The sequence below is a fragment of the Sus scrofa genome, chromosome 3, assembly GCF_000003025.6.
Source record: "Sus scrofa isolate TJ Tabasco breed Duroc chromosome 3, Sscrofa11.1, whole genome shotgun sequence".
NCBI classification, from domain to species: Eukaryota; Metazoa; Chordata; class Mammalia; order Artiodactyla; family Suidae; genus Sus; species Sus scrofa.
In genome coordinates, this window is record NC_010445.4 from 6,976,191 (window position 1) to 6,996,024 (window position 19,834).

The window sequence follows — 19,834 nt, forward strand, 5'->3', positions numbered from 1 at the left end:
ATAGCAACGCAGGATCCCAGCTGCGTCTGCAACCTATAGCACAGCTCAGGGCAACGCCAGATCCTTAACCCACTGAGCAAGGCCAGGGACCAAACCCGCAACCTCATGGTTCCTAGTTGAACTTGTTAACCACTGAGTCACGACGGGAATTCCTTTTTTTCCTTTTTTTTTTTTTTTTCCTTTCTTCTTTTTTGGCTGCCCTGCAGCATTTGTCCGGCCAAAGCAGGAGCAGCAACCTACGCCACAGCTGCAGCAATTCAGGATCCTTAACCTACTGCCCACAGGGGCCTCCACAGAGACAGCTTGATCATTAACCCGCTGTGACCCAGTGGGAACGCCTAGAGCTTATTCATTCATCAATAATCTCCACAAATAGCTCTTGGACTCCCTATGTGCACTGCCCAGTATTAAGAGCCAGTGGAGGGAACATGCTTTGAAAAAACCTGGATTCAAATCTCACATCCACCCTTTGCTGATGATCTTGGTTAAGCCCCTTCAGTTTTCCAGAACTCAAAAGACTTTCCTCCTTTGTAAAATGTTGTGATAATAGAGAAACGAAAGAGCTAAAGCGTGTAAAGCACTCAGCACGGTGTCAGACTCATAGCTAGTTCTTAATACAGTGGTTCTCAAGGTATGATCCCCAAGACCAGCAGCATCAGCAGCATCTAGGAACCTGTTAGAAATGCAATTCTCAGAACCTCAACCCAGATTTACTGAGCCAGAAACTCCAGGGGTGGGCACGGCAATCTGTTTTAAGAACTCTTCCAGGTGATTCTGACGCAAGCTAAATTTGAGAACCCCAGGCTTAATACAGGTTAACTAGCAACGACAAGCACTTCGGGCGGCTCAGGTGCCTCTGTTCCGGCTTCCCCTCCCTCCTCCTTGATTGGTGGGGTCTCTCTGGACCGTCACCACCCACCCAACCACGGAGGGCATAAACGGAGAGGGGCGGGACTGGGAGCGGCCAGAGCAGCGCGCCTATTGGCTGCAGACCATGCCGCGGAGCCGGGCGGAGCTGCGCACGCGCACGGCCGAGGCGCGCCCCTGGCGGCCGTTGAAAAATGGCGACTGTCGCCGAGCTGAAGGCTGGTGAGTGCAAATAGGAGGCTTTCCGAGTGAGACGCGTCGGCCTTCAGCCTGTGAAAAGGATGGGACGAAAAGAGGGGGCGGAACACTAGAGTCAGCCCTTCCGGGGGTCGTTCTGTAGCATCGGGGCCTGCGTTGCGTCCGGCGGATGTGGTGGCCCGCTGGGCGAGGGCCCTGGAGGGATGTGGTGGCACAGGGGCAGTTTTTGAAGCGGCTTTGAGCTGGAGGAGAGCCAGGATCCACAGGTACCTGAGAGGCTTGCAGTCCTGCATCTGGGGGCTCTGGCGCATCCTTCTGGATCCTTTCAGGGGCGAGGCCTTGGGCCTGACCTTTCCCTCTCGGTTGATGATTACAAACCTAAACACAATCCTAAACCATTTTCGTGGTTATCTCCCTGAATCCTTACAACCCCCTGCGAGGTAGGTCCCGAGTTTCCATTGGGAAAAACTGGAAGTAGAATGATGCCTGGGCTGGCCATTGTCCAGTCTTTCTGGGAAAAGTTCCACAACTGTTGGTATGCTTAAGCTCCGAACGTTGGTGCACTGTTAATTTTGACATCGATATCCAGACAGGTAGTAATAATTATAGTTATTATGATGGAGCTTTCTGGGTCAGGCACTGCCCAACTTTAGTGAATTGATTCCGTGTAACAACCCTATGCCCATTTCAGAGATTAGGAGATGGAGGTGCTGAGAAGTGAAACAGCTCCTCCAGAGTAATTTAGCTAGAAAGCAGCAGAGAGTGAGAATCTAGAGATGCTGCCCCAGGTCTGCAGGCCTTAATTCCTGAATGCTGTTGCTGCCTGGCTAGTCAAACCAATTCCAGTCTTCAGGGAATCTAGACTCTCAATGAGTAATTGTTAGAGATTTGGCGTGGAGGGTATGATTTGAGAATATGATTCAGGAACTATTGAGAGTAATGTATATTTGCAGCCCTGAGCTGGTGAACCATCAATAAAAAGAAGTACCCCTATCCACAAGGATAGACTTCCCAGGAATTGGTGAACCCTCCCCCAGGAAACAAAGATCACCTCTAATAGTGCATGCAGCTTCCAAGGATTTAAGCCAGGTTAAGAACCTCTTCCTAAAGACCTTGTTATGGTACATGTGTCATAATAAACGTGATAACAGAGAAGGTCAGGGTAATTTGGAACCCCAAACCTCTCTGGGGACCAGGGATGTCCTGCATGGATGTAAGGAGCCCTTTATGGGTTTTTTTTCTGCATTCCAAGGTTCTGAATGTGTTTTTTGGTGGGTTTTATTTTCGTTTTTTAATCTTTTTAGGGCCAAACCTGCGGCATATGGAGGTTCCCAGGCTAGGGGTTGAATCGGAGCTGTAGCCACTGGCCTACACCACAGCCACAGCAATGCAGGATCTGAGCCATATCTGACCTACACCACAGCTCACCACAAGGCTAGATCCTTAACCCACTGAGCGAGGCCGGGGACTGAACCTATGTCCTAATGGATGCTAGTCAGATTTGTTTCCCCTGAGCCACAATGGGAACTTCTGGTGGGTTTTTTGTTTTTTAAGCTTTATTTATTTTTACTTTTTTTAAAAAATTATAGTCGATTTACAGTGTTGTGCCAGTTTCTGTTGTACAGCAATGAATGTGTTTAGCGTTCAAGAGAAACCCAGTGAAAATGTTTGCATTTTCATTTGTACCTTTTTAAAGCACTTTCACCTCACATTTTTCCACTTTCCTTGGTTCCTCCTCTCAGAGGTAGAGCCCATTATTGTGGAGAAGGCAACCGAGACAGGAGTTGGTGATCCACCACTGAGGTCGTGATGAGATCTGTTAGGTTTCCTAACTCCAGCTTCATTAATTCTTATTTCTCTCATGAGTTTGAGGCTGTGCTGTGTGTAAATACAGAGTAACTGGTAGGAGCAGAGACCGGGGGAAATGTTTCTCCATCGGATTTCCAAAGATGGAATTAGAGGACAAGGGTTCGGTTATGATCCCAACATAATAAAGCTGTTCCTTCCTTTTATAGGCCTGTTACAAAGTCTGATTGGTATAAATCTACTCAACATTCCTGCAAAAAAAAGGTCCAGGGGATGATCTAAATATAAAGAGCAAGAAAGGTTAAAGGCTAGTCTAGATTGTATCTCTTTAATCATATGACCCAAGTTTTTGTGGTTGTTTATCAAAACTTGAAAAAATTTTATGTCAGTGCCTATATGGGCTCCCTCTCATGAATTGTCATTGTTGTGGTGTACCTTTGGCACAATACAGCATGAAGCAATATTTTTTACACCAATTGTATATAGCACAGTATTGTAATGCCAGCAGGTAGCATTTATTGAGCTCTTACTCTGTTCCAGGCATCGTGAGGGAACTGTGTTGATTCTCTGGAGTTGTTAACTTAGCTACTAGGGACAACTCAAGAGAATAAAAGGTTCCAGCCCATTGCAAGGAATGATACCAATTCAGCCCTATCCATGACAGTATTTATAGCCAAATCACATTGTCCTAACTACTGATATTTGTCAGAAAGATCCTTGCTCATCAAGAAGTTAGATTACATTCAGCATACATATCCTTCATTCCTTAAGATGGCATTTAGAAAGTTGTGTGTTAAATTTCTAACTAGGTTTACAATTTCAGAGTCTTACTACTTTAAGGATATAACTCAAAATTGTCTTTAAAAAAGCAAATAAGGAGTTCCGGTTGTGGCTCAGAGGGTTAAGGACCTGATGTTGTCTCTGTAAGGATGTGGGTTCCATCCTTGGCCTCACTTAGTGGGTTGGGGATACAGTGTTGCTATAAGCTGTGGTGTAGGTTACAGATGTGGCTTGGATCCAGTGTGGCTGTGGCTGTGAGGAAGGCCTCAGCTGCAGCCTGATTTGACCCCTAGCCTGGGAACTTCCATATACCACAGGGGCAGCCATAAACAATAACAACAACAAACAAAAAACAAAAGCAAATAAAACCACAAAAACCAAAACACACCATTTTGTTCAGAATGGGCCATTTCCCAAGGATTCTGGGTATCACTTTTTATACAAAAGACATGACATAGTCCTTCCTTTTTGGAATGTACTTGTTATTTTTAATCATCTAATTTCTAGACCGGGGGTTTTTAGTGACATATAGAACCTGTCTACAGTGATAATCACTCTTGAAAAGATATGGACATCAGGAGGTAAGTTCGGGTCCCAGTAAACTGAGTATAATTCTCTCCCTGTTTTTCCTCACTAAAGAATGTGTATGGTTCAGCAGTTATGAACCCGATCAGCATCCATGAGGATGCGGGTTCGATCCCTGGCCTTGCTCAGTAGGTTAAGGATCTGGCGTGTGAGCTGCGGCGTAGGTCGCAGGTGCGGCTTGAATCTGTCATGGCTGTGGCTGTGGCGCAGGCCGGCAGCTGCAGCTCTGATTCGACCCCTAGCCTGGGAACCTCCATATGCCTCAGGTGCGGTCCTAAAAAAACAAACAAACAAACAAAATGTGTATCAGTCTTTAGCCTCTGACAGTGACAATGTTAGAAAGATAAATTTGCATCTGCTTAAATATATAAGGATGGTAAATCATCGCAACTTAGGAACTTTATTCTTTATTACAAATGTGGCTTGTGGTAGCTCATGTGATGATTATTCAGTGTGTCACAATGTGTAGACAAAGTGGATGTTATGCCATTTATCTTTTAAACATTTTCCTTCAAAGTATGCCTAAGAATGACAAAATCTTTTCTACAATTTAAGCAGTAAATGTTTTATATTTAACAGTTTTAAAGGACACCTTGGAAAAAAGAGGCGTATTAGGGCATTTAAAAGCAAGGATTCGGGCTGAAGTTTTCAATGCCCTAGATGATGAAAGTGAACCCCGACCATCATTGTCTCATGAAAACCTTCTAATTAATGAATTAATTCGGGAGTATTTGGAATTCAACAAATATAAATATACAGCATCTGTCCTTATAGCAGGTAAGAGGTGATTTATTGTTAATCACCTGAGGTAAAATCTGTCTCTTCCTTTCCCCCAATTCTCAGAAAATGTTTAGCTTAGAAATCTATTTTCATTACTAAACAGTGTCATCTGGGACAAGACTGGGACATAAAAATCCCACGGACTGGAACTGGTTCTCATGATACTTATTGTATTGTAGGGGGAAATAAATAAACACTTAAACTAGGTGTATACTTTAACAAATTATCCGTAATTCCTGATACTGAGAATAAACAATTATTTACATTTTCTCCTACTTGCTGCCAGTCTTTTTTCTATGTATATGCTTTAGAAACACACATACAGATTAATGTATATGTTCTTTATTAAAAGTATAAAACATTGGATATAAGGCCTCAAGATAGTGCTACTGTGTATTGATTAGGCATGTATAAAAATGTATGTAAAAGCATGTTATTGAAATAGAATTAGATAGTCTATAGTAATTTCAAATCACTGTGTTGTACATCTGAAACTAATACAGCATTGTGAATCAACTGTATTTAAATAAAAAAGAAAGAAAGGATTGGGAAGGTAAACTCCAAACTCATTCTAGGGATGGGAGAGAAATGGTACTGGGGGAGAGGGTCAGCAGTTAAACCGAAATTTACTTGCTCTGTTAAATTTTATTTCTCAAGAAAGAAAGCACACGACCTGAAAGGATATGCACAGTAGTCAAGCTCGGCATTACTCCGGGGCTGGGGGAGATGAGGCTGGGAGGATGAGCAAGACACCTTGCATGTGTGTCATTTGATTCCCTTGCGAAAGGTTTAATCTGTGCTTTAAGAATATTTGGTGCCTCGGAGAAAATGCCTCATCAAAGAAAAGAGATCATGAAGTAGACTTTGAAAGAGAATAGATTCCTTATTTGTGATGGTGGAACTTTCCGTTTGATAGATCTTTTGTTAATATTACGGATCTTTTACTTAAGCATATAGCTTAACTAAAGACTGATGACTTTTTTTTGATTTAAGGACCTTTATCAGCATCTTCACTCTCCTCAGTTTGTTAAAGATGGCTGTATACCATTAATACTCAGAAAAGAAGAATATGAAAATATTTATCTCTTTTTTTTTTTTTGGCTCTTTTTTTCATGGCATATGGAGGTTCCCAGGCTAGGGGTTGAATTGGAGCTGCAGCTGCCAGCCTATGCTATAGCCACAGCAACGTGGGATCCGAGATGCATCTTGGACCTCCATCACAGCTCATGACAACACCGGATCCTTAACCCACTGAGTGAGGCTGGGCATCGAACCTGAATCTTCATGGATACTTGTTGGGTTCATAACCCACTGAGCCACAAGAACTCTGAATATATTAACAATTAGATGTCTTGGACTAATACAAGAATGAAATATAGTGACAGTAATTTTGTTTCAACAGTGTCTTGGCTTTTTTTTAAAAAATAAGACTTAATTAACATATAATTTACTATTTTGAGTATATAGATTTTGGATTTTGCCAAATTCATACAGTTATGTAACTACCACTAGTCACAATCATGATATAGAACATTTCCATCACCTGAAAAAATTTCCTGTCTTAACAACATTGTACCTTAACTATACTTTAACAAAAAGGAGTTCCTGTCATGGCTCAGCGGAAACGAATCTGACCAGCATCCATGAGGACAAAGGTTTGATCCCTGGCCTTGCTCAGTGGGGTAAGGATCCAGCGTTGCCGTGAGCTATGGTGTAGGTCGCAGGCTCTGCTCAGATCTGACGTGGCTGTGGCTCCAATTAAACCCCTAGCCTGGGAACCTCCATATGCCTCAGGTGTGGCCCTAAAAAGACAAAGTAAATTTTTAAAAATTTCCTGTGCCCCTTTATAGACTATTCCCAACCCCAGCAACCTCTGATCTGTTGTTTTCTGTACCTATCATTTGCCTTTTCCTGAACGTCATAACATGACACCATGTAGGATATAGTATTTTGCGTCTGCTTTCTTTTACTCAGCATAGCACATTTGTGACTATGCTGTTTTTTCCCCCCAGATAGCATTCCATAGTATTGCAGGGTCAAATTACCTGTTATCAACTGATGGACATTTGGATTGTCTTCTAGATTTTGGCAATGATGAGGCAAATTGCCATAAACATTCACTTACAAGTTTTCATCTGAACATTGTTTTCATTTCTCTTGGGTAAAGAGCTAGGAGTGGGATTGCTTGGGCTGTGTAGGATAAGTGTATGCTTACTTGTGTAAATGGACGTACCATTTCTTTCTCCTACCAGCAAAGCCTGAGAGGTCCAGGTGCCCTGTATCCTTGACAGCACTTGATATTAGTGTTCGTTTTACTTTTAGACTTATTGCCACCAAATGGACATCAGTGCTGTCATGTATTTAATTCACAGGTTTCTTAGAAAATAGGAAATCTACTATGTAGAAACAGTATTTTCCCAACTCAAGATTGGGGGTTTAAAAAATTAATTTATGTTAAACCGAATTGAGGTTATGCATGTAACAAAGTAGATATTTGCAAAGTCATAAAATCATGTACAGTTGGCTCTGCCTTGGTGTGTGCCAGTATCATTCTTCTAAAATCTAAAAATGTGTATACCTTATAAATGGGGTTCTTATCAAAATCCTATTCACTTTTTAGATTAATAAAGACTCAGTGTTTGATTTTCCCCCCAGAATCTGGTCAACCTGTAGTTCCATTGGACAGACAGTTTCTGATCCGTGAACTCAACGCATTTGAAGAATCAAAGGATAATACAATGTAAGAAGTTTGTTAAAAAAATCGGTTTTCAGATATTGTTGTATTGGAGTCATAATTGCCTAGTGGTGGTTTTATTTCATTTTAATTCAGCAGGTATTTGTTTGGGTCCAGTGTGTGTCTAGCGCTGTACCACATCCAAGGTGTGCAGTGGTGAAGTCTGCCCTCGAGCTAAAATGCCTGTGCTTTCAGAGGCCTGGGTCCCACCTCTTGGCTTCTTGACCCATCTTTGTGTTTTTTGTCTGAGGCTGTGCTCTCGCAGGTGTTTTCTTCCTCACATTTAACTCTTCCTGCTCACTGCCTCCTGCACTTCAACTTAGGAAAGGACTCAAATCTCCCCTCTTTACAAAAACCTATCCATTCCTTTTACCACTGACTTTAGTGAAAATCAACCCGCTCCTTTCATTTTATTACCCCTTTTGCCTCATCTGCCTTTTAAGTTCTCCCCTCACTGTTTATACCAAAACTGTGCACTTCCTAGTAGGTTTTTTTGTTTTTAAGGGCTGAACCTGCGGCATATGGAAGTTCCCAGCCTAGGGGTCAAATCCAAGCTGCAGCTACTGGCCTCCACCACAGCCATAACAACACTGGATCCATGTTGCATCTGAAACCTACACCACAGCCTGCGGCAACACTGGATCCTTAACCCACTGAGCAAGGCCAGGGATGGAACCTGCATCCTCTCAGATTTGGGTTCTTGACCTGTTGAGCCATAACAGGAACTCCTAGTTTTTTTTTTTTTTTTTTCTTACTTTAGTGTTTCTTAAACTTTTTCCACAAGGATGCTTGAATGGCAAAAAAAAAAAAGTACCTAGGAGGCCTGGGAACCTAGCTCAGAGCAACCTTCCCCAGCAAGAAATTTCCTCGAAGTCTTATGCTTTCTCTTTTGAAGGCTTATAGACTTTTTTTCCACTCTATTTCACGGTATAATAGTTGGTTTTACTATGAAAAGTTTTGAATGACAAGTCAATTAATTTGAACTCTCCCCGGGGTCTTCGTGTAAAATTCATGTTCCAGCATCACTTGCCACCTTTATCCTGTACTTTGTACCAAGACCCCAGCACTGAGCGGGTATATATCTATTTCCAGTTGGAGAAGCTCAGTTTTACTTGAGTTACTGCAACATTTTGTAATATCGAGAACTCTTCCTTAAAACACTTTTTTTTTTTTTTTTTCTTTTTAGGCCTGCACATGGGGCATATGGAAGTTCCCAGGGTGGGGGTCCAATATGAGCTGTAGCTGCCGGCCTACACCACAGCCACAGCAACTCAGGATCTGAACCACATCTATAACCTACACCACAGAACTCCTAAAACACTTTCTGTCATTTGTCTTTTATGCCCCTTTACTGTCTTTGTTGTTTCTATTTTTTCACTTTTTTAATGGCCTCGCCCATAGCATATGGAATTTCCTGGGCCAGGGATTGAATCTGAGTCACAACTATAGCACCACTGGATCCTTCAACACAGTGTACCGGGCTGGGGATCGAACCCCCACCTCCACAGCAACCCAAGCTGCTTCGTTGGATTCTTAACCCACTGCACCACAGCAGGAACTCCTCCGAGGTTTTATCCTTAACTTTCTTTTCCTCTTGTCCCACTGCCCACTTTTCTAAGTATTCTCAAGTCTTTACTAATGCCTCCATGCGGGTGACTCTGCTTCAGATCTGACAGATCTCCTGAATTGTGGGCCCACATTTCTGCTGGCGTCTCAAACTCACTGTGTCCAAAAATCAAATCTGTTATTTTCATCTCTTCACACCCCCCTCATGGCTTCCTCGTATAGCCATTCAGGTCTTGATCCAAGCTCTCACTTGCCTTTCTGGCTCTTGCTCATTTTTCCTCCCATTGTTCTGCGAGTCCTATCACATCTGCCTCCGCAGTAGCCCCTGTCCGACCTCAGTGATCTGCTGCTCAGGAGCTGTTGGGCTCATTTCTCTCCAACGTATGCCAACACACTGCCAACAGTTTGCCTACTAAAAGACGCTTACTGCTTTGTTTCAAACATTTCCATTGAAAAGCTTTCCAATTTCAAAAAGTCATATGTTCCCGATACCAAACACCAGGTGTGCGGCCAGCAGAAGTCAGAAGCAGGACTCCACAGTCACATTAATGTCTTTTAGTCAAGCTTAAGAATTTTCACAAGAAGTAGGAGAAAGTGTACAACAGCCTTAGATTAGGTCAAGCCCTGCCACCAAATGAGTTTGTGCCAAATCTATGAAGAAAATTAGTTTTCAAAGTTTTCGTTTTCAATATTGCAAACCAGGCATTTTGAAGCTGTACTTGAGCAGCAGTTATCCCTGCTGTATAGCACAGACAACTCTGCCCAGTACTCTGTGATTATCTATGTGGGAAAGGAATCTGAGAGAGAATAAGTATGTGTGTGTGTGTATGACTGGGTCACTTTGTTGTACAGTAGAAATTATCACAGCCTTGTAAATGAAGTATACTTCAATAAAACTAAAAAAAAAAAAAAACCCAAAACCCAAAACGCAATTATCTGTTGTTAACTTAGGATTTTTTTTTTTTAAAGGAAACTTTAATATTCACCGTAGTTGCAGGTTAAATGTACTTGTTATATATGTTCTAATAACATTAAAAATAGTTAAATCTTAAAAATTTTAAATCCTAGGCAAATTTTATTGTAAATTTGGAAAATAGACTTTTTTAAGTTAAAAAACCTTCTTTGACCTGTCAACACTTTGGGAAACATTGGTTTAAAGTAGGCAGAGACGTGTTATGTATTCATGGATGATGCTTTTGTAAGAGCTGAGACGTCTATTAAATAGAGAAACTTACTCTCTTGGTTTCCTTGTGGTATGGAAAAAATTGTTTTTGTGTGCCATTAGTTATTTATTGCTTTATAACAGATTACTCCAGAATTTGGTGGTTTAAAAACAGCAAACACTGGAGTGTGGCTTAGTGGAAACAAACCCAACTACTATCCATAAAAATGCAGGTTCAATCCCTGGCTCTGCTCAGTGGATTAAGGATCCAGCATGGCTGTGGTTGTGGTGTAGGCCAGCAGCTGTAGCTCCGATTCAGCCCCTAGCCTGGGAACTTCCATGTGCCACAGGCATGGCCCTCAAAAGCAAAAAACAAAACAAAAACCCAGCAGCCATTATCTATGGTGAGCAGCCTGGGAGTGGCTTCTGTGACTGGTCTGGCTCGGCCTCTTTCATGAGATTGCAGTGAAGATGTTGACCAGGGATATGGTCAGCTGAAGGCTTGTCTGGGGCTGGAGGGTCTGTTTCTCTGTGGCTTACTCACGTGGCTGTTTGTAGGAGGCCTCCATTCTTCACCACATGGCCCTTTCCATAGTACAGCTTAAGTGTCCTCATGACATGGCAACTGACTTCCCCCAGAGAGGGTGACCAAGAGAGAAGGCAAGGAGGAAGCCACAATGCCGTTTATGACCTAGCCTCTGAAGTTGTGACTGAATGCCTTACTCAGTTCCTGAGAAGTGTGTTCGGCTCATATTCAAGAAAAGGGCAACTAGACTCTACCTTTTGAAGGGAAAGGATGTCATACTTTAAACTCTCACACATGCTCATGGATGGAGACTCAGAAAGGCCAGTTCAGCTGTGAGATTGAAAACAAGCACAAACCTCTCTTGCTCTTGCTCTCTTTTGCTTGTTTAGGGCCATGCCTGCAGCATATGGAAGTTCCCAGGCCCTAGGGTCGAATCTGAACTGCAGCTGCCAGCCTAAGCTACAGCCATAGCAATGCAGGATCTGAAATGCATCTATGACCTACACCACAGCTCATGGCAACACTGGATCCTTAACCCACTGAGCAAAGCCAGAGATCGAACCCACATCCTCATGGATATTAGTAGGATTCTCAACCCGCTCAGCCACCACGGGAACTCCAGGGCAGACCTCTCTTTGTTGTCATCACAGCTGCCTCCATTTATGCAAGGGCACTAATTTAAATCTTCAGGCAGCACACTGTAAGAAAAAGAACTTGGGACTTAGGGTTCAAGTGTAAACTTTGTTTATTATCTAAGTGGTCTCTGTGATTCCTGTGAGCTGTGGTTTTCTTATAAATTGGGGGTGATGATTATGGCATCACAAGGTAAGGACAAGATGAAGAGAGGGAAGAGTGTTTTGTGAACCATAAAGTAGCTTTTTAAATATTAGTTCTTACCTGACCTCTGTAGATTGCATTTAATTACCACCTAATATGGGCCAGGCACACTTCTAAACACTTGACATTTATTAATTCATTTGGTCATTTATTAATTCATTTGCCCTGTGAGGTAGAGACTAGGCTTATTCTCATTTAGAGGAAGAAATGTTTATGAAGCTGGGGATGTTAAGAATCTCGCTGAGGTCAAGTGGCAGGGTCAGAATTTGAACCCAGGCAAGGATTTATTTATCCACTAAGTATTTATTGAGTAGTTGTTTTTCATCAGGCAGTGTTAGGTACTGGAAAGTCTTATACTGGACTCTGGAGTTTAGAAGCTGAATTCCTATGCATTACTTGAAATGGTATTTCACTTTAGATGAAATTTAACTTAACATGTTTTCTCTGGGTTTTAAAATTGTCTTTAGAGTGAAATGGTACTCTTGAATCTAAAAAAGCACAAACAGTTTGCAATTTGGATAATAACTATGCAGCTTTCTTCTTTTAAGTCTAGTGAATTATTTGGCTATATTTGGTGTTAGAGGCCACCTTTTAAAGAATAGATGTTTTTAAGCTTTTGCTATTTTTGCACATTTAATTGATTTTTGGTTTTCTCCCTGCTATAGACCTCTTTTATATGGGATTTTAGCTCATTTCTTGCGTGGAACTAAGGATGACATCCAAAAGGCGTTTCTGAAAGGGTCTTCACTTCAGCCTCCAAACCCAAATCATGGCAGACAACCTAGCGGAAGAAAGCAAATGGGTATGAGTTTTCTGAGACTTATCATTTATCTCTCAACAAGTCTATTTCTCTTCCTATCTACTTTTATCTTTGGAATAATTCTTCCTGAGAATTTGAGTGATAGTTTAATTCCATTTATATCTAATATAGTTAGCCTGTGTTATTTATCCTCAAGAAAACAAAATGCTTTTTGGAAAGAGATTCTTGAAAGGGGTGGAGAGATGACTGAAAACAATTCTTAGGTGTAATTTCTATAGAGAAGTATTGAAGAGCTTGATTTTCACATAGATTTGCACTCTTTGGAGCAGCTTAGATCCTTATCATACTGAAGAAAGAGCTTTTTATCAAGTTAACAACTTTTTTCCCCCTCTAAAACTGAAAAAAAGGCAATATTGCTGAATGTAGATAAAGAAGTCACAGGTTTATGTGTCCTTTGCATCTTTGGGATTCTTTTTTTGCAGGGAGAATACTTTTTGTGGTAGCATTGTAGTTATCTACAAAGAGTAAATTCTTAGGAGAACAGCTTGTACTTCTTCTAAGCACACTCATTCTTCCACTGAGCTTTCAGTCGTTTTGATTATGTCAGCAGTAGGACCTCAGTTTGATAATCTGAATTGAATGGTTTATGGCTCAGAGAATTGATCTTTCTTTCTTTTTTCTTTTTTGTTTTTTGTTTTTGTCTTTTGAGGGCCGCACCTGCAGCATATGAAGATTCCGAGGCTAGAGATCTAATTGGAGCTATAGTTGCCAGCCTATACCACAGCCACGCCAGATCTGAGCTGCAGCTACAACCTACACCACAGCTCACGGCAATGCCAGATCCTTAACCCACTGAGCGAGGCCAGAGATCAAACCCACAACCTCATGGTTCCTAGTCGGATTTGTCTCCGCTGTGCCATGACGGGAACTCCGATCTTTCTTTTTAAGGCAGAGAATTGATCTCTCTTTTTAAGGAAAGTCATAGCTTGGACTCAGGCAGCTAATTATCAGAATGAATATAAACCCTGACTGTTGAACTAAATTTTTAAGAAAGAGCTAAATTGTAAATTGTCTTTTATAGTTTTCTAAACTGCCATGAGCAATATCGATCATATGACATATTTGCCATGTCTCTTAAGATCTGAAAGCAATCTGTTTGTGAAGCCAGGTGATCTCTTAGAGGTCAGTTCTGACTTAACTAGGAGTTATTCTTCAGTGTGTCTTAGAATTCTGAGTTGATAGGGCATTGGAGAAGAAATCATTCCCATCGAATATTTTACAATTGATAAAACAAAGCCTAAGAGGTTTGCTGACTCATCTAAAGCCTGTAGCTGATCATTTTTAGCAGAATCAGCACCCTGATTGCCATTCCTGGGCCCTTTTCCCTTAAAGAGTATGGGGAAGTTTCCCTAGTTCCTTTTCAAGTATTGGTAAGGAATTGTCACTAGTGCCTACTACTTGGCAAGTACTTAAGAAGCAAAACAAAACTACAGAGCACATGAGTAAATCTCTCAACATCAGTGATATAATGTGAAATTCTCTTTAACCTTCTCCCTCCTTGCCTCTCCCTAATTCCTCCATTTTCCTCCCTTCCACAGGAGGGAGCAGCTTGGTGGGTGTCCTTTCAGAAGTCATTGCTACAGATTTAAATTTATATGCTCTGTCCCTGCATATGTTATCCTACAGTTTGCTTCTTTCACTCTAGACCTAGATCAGCTTCTACCTCAGTCTTAAGTCTGTGCAGTATTCCATAGGCCTGTTGCTGATCACTCTTTCCTGATAGACTTTCATTTGCTTTAAATTGTTTGCTTTTACAGTATTGCATGGTAGCATTACTTCTTTGTCCACACAAGTATTTTTCTTATGTAGATGCCTAGCAGTAGAGTTGCTGGTTCGAAATATAGACATATTAAAAAAATAGGTAGATAATAGAAATGTAAAAAAATAGTAGATACTGTCTAATTGCCCTTCGAAAAGGCTTTACAAGTTTACATGCTTACTGAGAATACATGGTAATCCTAGTTTTCGTATTTAATTGTCACCAGTGGGTATTGTACGCATTAACACGCGTCACTGCAGCAGACCTGTGACGCTGGTATTTTAGTTCTGATGGGGACATGGGGTGGGGCGAAGTAGAGAGGATGCACGCATCCTTGGGTTACTTTGGCTCCTCTGTATAAAGTGCCAGAGACATCAAAGAATTCAATTCAGGTCAATAAAGCTTTGGGTATCTGGTCTGTGGAAGACTGGGAAGGGGGGCTGAGTGCACTAATAGGAGAATAATGATACTGCCTGTTATTTTTCTTGATTATCAAAAAAGTTCCTGGCACAACAGGTACCTCTTTGTGCAGTGACTTGTGAAGAATTTTGGTATGTAAGTTTCATTTGACAACACTGAGAAGGTTATAAAGATACGAAATAATTACTCTTCAGATTATATACCTTCTCGTTACACTAAAATTAAATTCTCTTTTATTTATTTATGGGGTTTTTGTTTGTTTGTTTGTTTTGGAGGGGGTTGGCTTTTTAGGTCCACTTCCATGGTATATGGAAGTTCCCAGGCTAGGGGTTGAATCTGAGCTGCAGCTGTTGGCTGACACGATAGCCACAGCACCTTGGGATCTGAGCTGTGTCTATGACCCCCACCACAGCTCACGGCAACGCCAGACCCTTAACTCACTGAGTGAGGCCAGGGATCGAACCCTTGAAATCATGGATACTAGTCAGGTTTATAACCCGCTGAGCCACAACAGGAACTCCAAGTTCTCTTTTATTTAAAAATAAGTCCAAAGCATGCCAACATGAAAGCACTCCTTTTATGAACACTTGCAAAGTGCAGAAGAAAATGAAGGAGGTTCATATAATAGGCAGTCACCTTTGAAGTGGTAGCCAGTTCAGTAATGCTGCTAATATTGAAAGCAAAGTAGTTTTTGCTGTAAATAAAAGCCCAGATATTTTATATTAGAGAAAAATCATTATCAGCTCAACTTTATTGCATATCGACTGAGTACACGAAGAACATTCATCCTTTTATAACACGTCTCTAGAAAACCTCAAATGGTTTTGCCCTCAGGATGTTGTTAATTTGTTCTTCCAGCAAAGTTGCCTGAAATTGAGGGAGGTAGCTTTTCACCTGAGATCCAGACCTCTGTTGGTGTTGGCTGGCCCATCACTTGCAAGGATGATGAGCTGCTCTGGGTTAACAAGACTGTGTGTACAGTCAACTTCAGAATGTTCAAATCCAGTCTGCGTTTTTTGTGCTGAAATTGCCTATTTCTGACAATTTGTCCAAATTTATATTCTTTGTCTCCTTTTATCAAAATGGTCATTAAAAAGATTTTGGGGTGTTTTAGTTGTAAATGTTTGGGGAGTTTAGGGGGTCATGTTTTCTTAGGAATTTAGTTTGCGCATCACATTTTTGTCGCATTTAGATATTAATTCTTCTTAGTTTTTTTTGTTTTTTGTATTTTTGTTTTGTTTTTGTTTTTGTTTTTGTTTGCTTTTTAGGGCTGCATTCATGGCATATGGAGGTTCCCAGGCTAGGGGTCTAATTGGAGCTAGAGCTGCCAGCCACAGCCACAGCAATGCAAGATCCAAGCTGTGTCTGCGACCCGCAACCTCGTGGTTCCTAGTTGGATTCGTTTCCTCTGCACCACAGTAGGAACTCCATCTTCTTTTAATTCAAATACTTCTGCCCTGTACACCTCCCCCGCCACCGCCAAATAAAAGAGGGCCCCTTCTTTTCTATTCTGGAGCACAGTGTATGGGCACAGGGCTCTGGACTCTTCTGAATCTGCATAGAACTTTCTTGTCTTGTTTTTGGCTGAAGAACATTTTCTGCAATTTTGGGGACAGAGTTCTGATTTGGGTAAAAAGATGTAAACTGTGCTAGTTTTCTTCTTGCCACAAGAGGGTGCTGGGAGGATTTCTAGTTGAAAACTTTGGAGTTTTTTTCCCTCTAGTTGAGCTTTGGCATCCCTCAAAATATTAATTGAACACACAGTCCTTTCTTGTGAATTCCATTCCTTACATAGTGTAAGAGAAGCTTGCCAGGACTTACACATAGGTTTATGCCAGGGTATACTCTGTTCCCTTAAAAAAAATTAGTCAAGAAACACTTCCGAATAATTTGAGTCCCTAGTGCTAAACATTTCTGATTTCTTGAATAGTGTTTAATAAATACCTTTTTTCATTGTACTAAGCTGTCTAAAGAATTCATGCAATATTAAATATATAACACCCTAAAATATATGTAGAGAGTCTGACTTGGGCTGAGTGCTGACCTTGGCCTCTGTTCCTTGCAGAGGAGCGCCTGCCCTGCCCACAGAAGGAGCAGAGGAGGAGCCCCAATGCAGAAGATGTGCGCCTTCCTGCAGCCAAGAGATGACATGTCCATCCGGGGCATCTTTTATCTTTAACTTGTATGTATTAAATAACTTATTTATTCTCCCAGTGTCACCAGAATTCATCACTAGTCTTTGTACTTGTAGAAATGTGAGTTTCTGCAAAACCTTTAGCCCCTCTTGTTTTACCATGTCTGTGAATAAAAGCTGACTCTGTCATCTAACTTATTGGATTTGACTTGAAAGAAGATGTATGGTTTTTAGGAATATTTTATTTTTCCTTTCTTGGCTGCGATGCAGCACATGGAGTTTCTGAACCAGAGATCAGATCGGCACCACTGTTGCAACCTAGGCTGCCTTTGCTGGCAACGCTGGATCCTTTAACCCACTGTGCCAGGCCAGGGGTGGAATCTATGTCCTGGCGCTGCAGAGCCGCTGCTGATCCCATTGTGCCACAGTGGGAACTCCATTAGGAATATTTTAAAGGTCCTTTAATTTGTGAGAAATGAAAAGGTTTTTTGGGGTGTTTTTGTTTGTTTGTTTTTTCTCTTTTTGCCTTTTCTAGGGCTGCACCTGCGGCATAAGGAGGTTCCCAGGCTAGGGGTCTAATTGGAGCTGTAGCCACAGGCCTACGCCAGAGCCACAGCAATGCGGGATCTGAGCCGTGTCCGCAACCTACACCACAGCTCACAGCAATGCCGAATCCTTAACCCACTGAGAGAGGCCAGGGATCGAACCCGCAACCTCATGGTTCCTAGTCGGATTAGTTAACCACTGAGCCACGACGGGAACTCCCTTTTTTTTTTTTTTTTTTTTTTTTAAGTACCCTGTAAATTTTTCTTAAAAAAGAAAAAAATCAGGTCTTTATAGCCATATGCTCTGTTCTTTACTATGGCATATTAATTAAATTTCCTTCAGGCTGGAATTATGTGGATTTATAGGAAAATTCATTTATGTTAAAATTTTTTTTAAAGAATACTAAAGCCAACAAAACTATAAGTCCTATAAAGTTTGATCTTTTGCGAGGGCTAGTTATTTTTCAGATAACCATTTATATTTAGGTTTAAATATCTAAATGACTATCTAAACTTTTAAACTAGGAAACAATGTACTTTTTCTTTCCTTAGACCCTTTTGGCTTCTCCTAGAAGACCTAATTAAAAGGTGGGTGGGGGGGAATAATTCTTTTAATTTTATTCCAAGTAAAACAAAGAGTTTATTACATGAAGAATGTGAAATGAGCATGAAGAGACAGGCTTTAGGAAAAATACCAGAAAGTACCTTTTAAAAGATGTCATTGTTCAACCTCCACATGGCCTTCAGTTGTGCAATTACAAGATGAGCCACGAAAGGGCCAACGCCTACATAGATGGGCTCCGAAAGGCTTGTTAGATGTCAGTTTTTATTCTTGGGGTGAAAAATGGTAAGAGCTCTTCCAGTGTTATCCCTCAAATGCTACTTTGATATTTGTTGCCATTTTTATAATGTGAAGTCTTCAGGCTTCAGTCTTCAGGCTGACTTTCCTGGAAACAACAAACTATTATAGTAGACAGAGCCTGATTGGCCAAGTCGTAAGGTATATTCAGAATGGCATGGGCACCTATACACGGGCAACGTTTAGCTTAAACCTTTTCCGCAGGGAAGGTGATAAGGGCTTTAATGGCAGAATTGACATTCTTCTTTTCTTTTTTTTTCTGCCTTTTCTAGGGCTGCACCTGCGACATATGGAGGTTCCCAGGCTAGGGGTCCAATCGGAGCTGTAGCCGCCAGCCTACGTCAGAGCCACAGCAACACGGGATCCGAGTCGCATCTGCGACCCACACCACAGCTCACGGCAACGCCAGATCCTTAACCCACTGAGCAAGGCCAAGGATTGAACCTGCAATCTCATGGTTCCTAGTCGGATTCATTAACCACTGCACCCCAACAGGAACTCCGGCAGAATTGACATTCTTTTCAGGGTATTGAGTCTGTGTGCTTTGGGAAATTATTGAAACTTTTGATTTTATTTTTGGTGCTAATGAACAAAGAATTTTTAATCTGATTGCATAAAATTATTATTATTATTGTCTTTTTAGGGCTGTACTCACGGCATATGGCGGTTCCCAGGCTTAGGGGTCTAATTGGAGCTGTAGCCACTGGCCTAAGCCATAGCCACAGCAACATGGGATCCAAGCCAAGTCTGCAACCTACACCACAGCTCACGGCAATGCCGGATCCTTAACACACTGAGTGAGGCCAGGGATCGAACCTGTGTCCTCAGGAATGCTAGTCAGATTCGTTTCCACTGAGCCACGATGGGAACTCCTGAATGCAGAATATTATTAAAGAAATCCCCTTAAAGCATACTTTTCAAGTCAAAGGATTTTGAGAGGCCTTATTGGTGGGCTAAAATTACATATACTAGAGTTCCATGGTGGCACAGTGGGTTAGGATCAGACATTGTCACTGTAGTGGCGTGGGTTTGATCTGTGGCCGCGTGACCTGGCATGGCCAAAAAAATTTATGTACACAGATATAGAAATATTGTAAGGACTCATTTCCATTTTTAAAATGAAATCTATAGTATCTGATTACAATTATTCATTCTATTGTATTATATGTGGGAATATAAATATCTGAATTCTTCTCGGAGGATTTGGTTTACATCCAAGGCTGTTGGCAGTGGACACTAAGTTTACCTCAGGAATTGTACTCACACAGGACTAGATTAAGAAACAATGCTAGAGTTGATCATTTTGGATACTAATATAAAATCATTAAAATAAAAGCTAAACAGAATTGTCACATGTAGTCCATAATGCATTTGTATGTGTTATTCTGTAACTTGTTTGTATCTAGGCAACTTTTATACTTTGTATCATTTAATAATAAAAAAATTAAGCAACTTA

General features: G+C 41.3%; 1 protein-coding gene across 2 annotated transcripts; it reads left to right on the forward strand.

Moving 5' to 3' along the window:
- FOPNL (FGFR1OP N-terminal like) lies at window positions 1,005–19,834 on the forward strand. Of its 2 annotated transcripts, XM_003361820.3 has the most exons (5): window positions 1,005–1,089; window positions 4,816–5,013; window positions 7,672–7,756; window positions 12,507–12,643; window positions 16,906–19,834. In XM_003361820.3, the coding sequence occupies exons 1-5, from the start codon at window positions 1,062–1,064 to the stop codon at window positions 16,986–16,988; spliced, it is 531 nt and encodes a 176-aa protein (XP_003361868.2). In that variant the 5' UTR covers window positions 1,005–1,061; the 3' UTR covers window positions 16,989–19,834. The 2 variants fall into 2 exon arrangements, with proteins under 2 accessions (XP_003361868.2, XP_020941823.1); XM_021086164.1 differs by lacking the exon at window positions 4,816–5,013 and having other exon boundaries at window positions 1,026–1,089.

Bases quoted from the DNA above. Each gene is read 5' to 3' on its own strand.
- FOPNL (XM_003361820.3), top strand. From the start codon at position 1,062: ATGGCGACTGTCGCCGAGCTGAAGGCTG. The intron at 7,757-12,506 runs GTAAGAAGTTTG...TCCCTGCTATAG, and splicing joins GAATCAAAGGATAATACAAT to ACCTCTTTTATATGGGATTT. The intron at 12,644-16,905 runs GTATGAGTTTTC...TGTTCCTTGCAG, and splicing joins TAGCGGAAGAAAGCAAATGG to AGGAGCGCCTGCCCTGCCCA.